This window comes from Pelodiscus sinensis, chromosome 27 (assembly GCF_052426305.1).
Source record: "Pelodiscus sinensis isolate ZL-2025 chromosome 27, ASM5242630v1, whole genome shotgun sequence".
Lineage (NCBI taxonomy): Eukaryota > Metazoa > Chordata > Testudines > Trionychidae > Pelodiscus > Pelodiscus sinensis.
In genome coordinates this window covers 10,033,644-10,040,000 of record NC_143078.1, presented here as the reverse complement: position 1 = coordinate 10,040,000, position 6,357 = coordinate 10,033,644, and the positions used below count along the sequence as shown (strand labels likewise).

Here is a 6,357-nt window from a genome sequence, read left to right as displayed (position 1 = left end):
CCTCCCCCACTGCAACTTGAGACCATTGCTCCTCATTCTGTCACCACTGAGAACAGCCTCTCTCCATCCTCTCTGGAAGCTCCCTTCAGGGAGCTGAAGGCCGCTACCAAATCCCCCCTCACTCTTCTCTTCTGCGGACTAAATAAGCCCAAATCCCTCCGCCTCTCCTCATAGGTCATATGCTCCTGCCCCCTCATGTGCAGGTACGCAGTATTTGGCTGAATACTGACTAGTTTTTATTATTTAACTGCAGCACCTGTGACAAATCAGCCCGTGACTCCCAAAGCCCTGACGGCTGGACAGAACAAACCCCATCCATCCCACATCCCCAGCCATTTTCCTGAGTTCCCAGATCCCCACACTTACATCAAAACTCCGGTAAGTGGAAAAGGCGACAAAACGTGTCTGTTATTGTCTCTGGTCTTTGTGGAAGTAGCGGTAGCAATTTAAGCACTTTTAGTATAGGCCTGGTACCCGTTTTCTCATTCATTGTGAATCATCACAGTAATAGAAGTTGACTAGGCTATAGGTTTCTGAGCTCTGCAGGGCTCTGTTTGTTAAGGGCTCTATGTTTTATCGTATCATCCGCTCACCAATAGTGTCTTTAACTTGCGCTGGTTGTCCCTCAGAGCTAGTACCTGCCAGTCTTAAGGCTGTATGTCTCATTGTTCTCTCCCTCCCTGCCCAACAGACGTACCGGGAGCCAGTCTCAGATTACCAGATCTTACGGGAAAAGGCAGCGTCTCAGAGGCGTGATGTGGAAAGAGCTCTGACTCGCTTCATGGCAAAGACAGGAGAGACACAGAGTCTCTTCAAGGATGATGTCAGCACGTTCCCATGTAAGAACCATCTAACATGCCCAATGCCAGATGCTAGATATAAATGATTTCTTTATCTAGCTTAGGTTCATGCGTGGCCCCATCTAAGTACTACAGACTGTTCAATGTGTATATCCACACCACAGCCCTATGACATAAGGAAATACTGTTTTACCCATTTTACAGACGGGAACTGAGTCTCAGGCCTCCCAAGACCACACACAAGTCTATGGGAGAGCATGGAATTTAATCTGTGTGTCCCAGGATGGTGCCTTAAATAATGGACCAGCTTTCCTTTCTGATTCCACGGCACCAGGGTATGTCTTTTATAAGAGGTGGCGTCTCCTCAGGATGCGGGGTGCCAGGACTCTAGGGTTCTAATCCTAGATCCGTCACAGACTCACTTTGTAACTTTTAGTAAATCACTTCCTCTCTCTGGCTTGATTTATAAAAGTGCCGACCCACAGCAGCTTTCTGTGAAGTATGGATGTAAAATTTCGATTATTTGACTAATTGAATAGTTGATGCAATTTGCATCGACTATTCGATTAGTCGATAAGGACGCTTCCGTCTTTGAAGTGTAGCAACAGCCCCAGGGCTGGCTACACTTCAAAGGTGAAAGTGCTGGAGGGAGCACGAGGTCAGCGGGGGACTCACATTCCACCGCTGGCCCTGTGCTCCCCGCAGTACTTCAGAGCGGCAGCGCCGCATGGAGCCTGGGGTCAGTGGAGGAGTCCCTCCTGCTGACCCCAGGCTCCACGCAGCACTGCCGCTTCAAAGCACCCCCTCGTCTTTCCCCTCCTTGCTGCCTCTTTCTGATAGAGGCAGCAAGTGGGGGGAAGCGACTAGTCAACTAGCCTGTCAGCTATCCGATAAGCATTTGCTTATGGGATAGTTGACTAATCGTTCACATCCCTACAGCGAAGTCAGTGGGAGTTTGCTCAGGGTGCTCAGCTCTTTGGATTATCAGGTTTTCTGTGCCTCAGCTTTCCCACCTGGAGAGTGAAAGTGATAATCTCTATCTCACCATAGTGCTTTGAGATCCTCAAATGAAAAATGTTACGCTTCAGTGTTTCTTGATTCTAGATGGTGGAAAGTTGGGGAGGGGGTGGTTCAAAACACTTCTTGAACTTCTTTTTAGTAATATATTTGCTTCGGTGTTTGCTTCGGTGTTTCCTGATCTCTATTGGCTTAGAGATAACGCAGATTTAATTGAGACGCAAGGCTCTCAGGTTACTGACTGTATTCTTCTTCCCTAGTGATTGCTGCCAGACCTTTCACAATACCATACCTGACTGCTCTTCTACCCTCTGAGCTGGAGATGCAGCAGATGGAGGAAACGGACTCATCTGAGCAAGATGATCAGACAGACACTGAGAACCTCCCCCTTCACATGAGCACGGTATGCCCAGGATGAGGAACTTGAACTCCTTCCATTGGGACCCTCTGAAACAACTGGGGTCTGATCCTCCCATATTGCACTTTGAATCATCGGTGATGTGCCTGGGCACTATGCCAAGTGTTGATTTAGGTGCCCTTTTATGTGCCCTTTGCACCAAGTTAAGTGACATGCCATACTCCCAACTTGCAGAATAGAGCCCTGCAGCTGTTAATGTTAAATCCTGAATACATAGGGGCACTTTTACTCCTATCTCAGAGCACAGAGGATTTCCCAGGACCCCTGTACTGTTCTTACAGACATCTAGTTCCAAAAGAGAACCAGAGTCATCAGCCTAAATGCTACTTATTGTGCATTATCCCTACTGGTATTGGTTGCGGTATCTCTCTGGTCTGCAGAACGCATGATTCAGGCCCCCTCAGCTCCGCTTGTCTTAACTTGAAACGTGTATTGCTTTTACCTGGCAGGATGATTCGGGAGCTGAGAAAGAGAATGCTTCAGTGCTACAGCAAAACGCATCCCTGTCGGGCAGCCGCAACGGAGAAGAGAGCCTAATAGACAATCCCTACCTCCGGCCAGTGAAGAAACCCAAGATACGTAGGAAGAAATGAGCTGTGGCAAGCTGACTGCGTGGAGGAACAGGAGGCTCCACTGGCTGTCCCAGGGAGGTTTCCTTTGCCGCTGTGAGTGGTGCAGGACAAAGGGGAGATCCTGCTGGTTGAGTGGCAAAAACAGAGGAATGACCTCTCTGTACTAACTACACCTCCCCCCCCACTCATCTCCCACTGGTTTGACTTGGTCAGTAGGAAAAGGGGTATTGAAGTCACCAGTCCTCACACTGGAATCAGCCTGTCTACTCCATAGAGCATGGAGTTCCAGCTGTGCCATTCCTCCTATCCATGGGATGGATTTATTCTGTAAAGAGGAGGCATGCAGCTGCTTAACATGTTCCAGTGGACAGTGCAGAATGCAAGAATCTATGTGCTTCCACAGGCTGACGGAGTCCTCTTCTAGGATTAGAGAAAGACTTGTCCCTCCCACCTTTTCAGTCTGCATCGGTGTGCCCAGAATCCACGCCACGGTCCTGTGTTAACTATGATCTCTATGCACTAGAGATTGGCTTTGGCTGCGCAGAGCTCCATAGCTTAAAGTTACCCAGAATTTGAGATTGCTCAAAGCTAGGAGGTCCTTCCATGAAATCCAGTCCTAGAGTCAAACTTTCCCAAAGTTGCTTAATATTCAGTGTGGGTGTTTTGGTTTGTGTCCCTCCAAATTACATTGTTTAGGGAGCAATGGGCGAGGTTATGCGGGTGTGTCAGGATCATGAGTCTGCCCAAGCATGCCATTTACTCTGTTGTGTAAATGTGGAAGTGAAGAAATTGTTGACACTAGTTTTCCAGTGCACTCAGTCAGCAAATTGACTGTGGTCCCCTTCTTATTCAACAGTGCTTTCAAAATGGTCCGCTCCCAAATCAACAGATCAGCTTCTTGTGTGTCTGTCTTATGGTGCATTTCTTATGGTGTCTGTCTTGTGGTGCACTTATTGGTGCATTTCTCTGGTGAAAGTCCAAGATTTTTACCCTCATTAGCCCTAGAATGCTGAATTTCCCATTGCTTTGAACAACATCCGATAATTCACTTTGCAGAGACTTTATTTTTGAGGAGCGTGTACAGGAAGAGACAGACAAATCTCTGGTCAGTTTTCAGTTCCCAAATTCTGTTGGCAGTTTAAAAAAAAAATCTTTTTTATCTGGTAAACTGAGTACATCTGATGTCTCACTTAAGGGGAGAGGAATAAACACAGAACTCCAGAATGTCATTATTTTCTGACTACAGGTGCACTTTAAAAGCGTTAACCATGTTGTTTATACCACTCCAGTCAGAGAATATTTTCCAGCTGTCTGAACAGCAAGATCAAACAGCTGCTCCAGGCTATCTTTTGATTCTGTTTGGTTTCAGTGCAGTAAAAGTCCCCTGAGAGTCTGCCAGCTGTTTGAAACCCACTGTGCTGGAGGTTTTGGAATACAGAAAGACTCGATGGACTGTCCTTATAGCTAGCAGTATAGTTTGTTTTCTCCTGCTGATATACAGAGCTTTTGTTCACAGGAATTACCCCTTCAACAGTCAAAAAATACTGCTCTTCCCAGTAGGGATGTAAGTGACTAGTTGACTTGTCGATTGGCTGATAAACAAAAGCTCATCAGATAGTCAACTAGTTCCTTGACTAGTCGCTTCCCCTCCTCTTAAAAGCCAGTTCCCCCCAGCACCATGTCTGTGGGGAGTGCAGCACCAGCTGATTCCTGACTTGCGCAGGATGCTTCCCACTGCTCATCACCCTTTTAAATGTATTAAGAGCCAATACATTTAAATGGCAGAACTGCAGCGGGCTTAGCTTCTGGGCCAGGAGCTAACCCCCCTGCAGCTCCCCCACTTATCAGCTAATTGACTAGTCGATGGAAAATCGATTGACTAGTTGATTAAACTAAATTTAACATCCCTGCTTCCCTGCATGACCTCAGAGTGCAATCCTCAGGCCCTTGTTTAACTTCCACTCTGCCTTTATTCAGGCAAAACACTGATTGACTTCAACAGTTTTTCATGAGTAAGAATGAGTGAAATTGGAGTGGAGAGATTCCCTCCTGCAAACACAGGTGTAAATACATGGACCCAGCTAGGGACTGCCACCGATGCCAAATAGGCTTATCTGATTGCTAGTGCTCTATGAAAAGGGGCCTCTGTGAAAATATTTGGCAATAGCAGAGATTTCGTGGCTGATGGAAAAAGTGCACACAGCAGCTGCAGAGGTCAAACTAGCATTTGCAGATTGCTTGGCCATTTCAGGCTCCCTCATTAAATAATCTGTTCTTGTGGGAAGTGGGGAAGGTTTTGCTCTCAAGTGTAGATATTTGAATTTAACTAAATCACTCCCCCTCTAAACTGGGCTGCCAGAGAATGAAAAGTAGCCAGCAAACTGATGGTTTAAACCATTTTTATGAATTTTTGGAAAAATAGAAATGAAACACTTTAGAGCTAGTGACACGGAAGGTGAAATAGGCCTGTGTAGAAATAATACAGAGCCTGAGATGAAAAGTGTCACAATCTTGTTCCCGTTCCACCTCAGTAAAACAGCACCTTATACTCTTTATCACTGCAGTGACATTGGCGGTGCTCAGCCCTTTCTGTCACTCCAGGAACATCCAGCTGACTGTGCTTTTGGGCCAGGAGCCTATGGGAAATATCAGGGTCTTGGTGCTCCACTTCCCTGTCTCTGTTCCTACACTTGCCCTTTCACCTATCACTCTCCAGCTGCCTAGAAACAAATCCCTTTTCCTTCCCTGGGTATGAGCTAGTTTGATGATTCCTTGAAGAGTTCACCAGGCTGCCTCAGGAGACTGGTCAGGACGCAGTGCCCTCTGGCAGCATTCTAAGATGAGAGGTTAGCGTGGTGTTCTTATGCTTCAACACTTGACCTTCTTGAAGAAATCTCCTTGTCCTCTAGGCTGAAGGACAAGTGTGATCTAGGCAGATGGTGGGAGGAGAGTGATCACAACAGCCTCTTCACTTAAGCCAAGTGCTGTCTGGAGACCCTGCTTTCAGAAGGCAAGGACTCTGTGTGCTAGGGCTGAGATGACTGTGTGTCCATGCTTGGATGTGCCTTGTTAATCTTCTACAATCTTCCTCCCTTCAGAGGACAATGTTGGCCAAAGAAGTAGCTGTTCCACGGTGATGTTGTGTCCCTCCCATGCCTAATAAGATGAGGGTAAAAATTAATTGCTGAAGGGAGATTCTAAAGGCAGGTTCCCACCTTTGCAATATGTGGATTTTATTCTGTACCATCCATGCCCGTGGGAGATGTACCATTGACTTCAACAGGGGCAGGGCTGCCAATACCAGCCTCTAAAATACCCTTTTCCCCTGAGGTAGAATTGTTCCCTCGAGGGACACTCAGAAGATCCAGCTAGAGGCTCTTAAAGGTTTATCTCTATTGAAAGAGCCTTCTGCGTGCCATTGTCAAGCCTGCTGGTGCGTTTGTTGTATAAAGGAATGTATGTACATACGTTGTATATTTATACATTTATATTTTTGTTTGGTCATTTTGGATTAAGCTTTTTGATGATTAAAAACCTAAGTTGGACAGAA

At 46.5% G+C, this 6,357-nt stretch overlaps 1 protein-coding gene across 3 annotated transcripts in view; it reads left to right on the top strand.

The window, feature by feature from the left end:
• Positions 1-6,357, top strand: part of TAF8 (TATA-box binding protein associated factor 8) — a 13,216-nt gene extending 6,859 nt beyond the window's left edge. For all 3 annotated transcript variants that reach the window (XM_006130429.5, XM_075910083.2, XM_075910082.2), the window contains exons 5-8: positions 254-378; positions 692-839; positions 2,078-2,220; positions 2,685-6,357. In XM_006130429.5, coding sequence (XP_006130491.2) covers positions 254-378; positions 692-839; positions 2,078-2,220; positions 2,685-2,828 — 560 coding nt within the window. In that variant the 3' untranslated portion in view covers positions 2,829-6,357. The remainder of the gene's footprint in view (positions 1-253; positions 379-691; positions 840-2,077; positions 2,221-2,684) is intronic.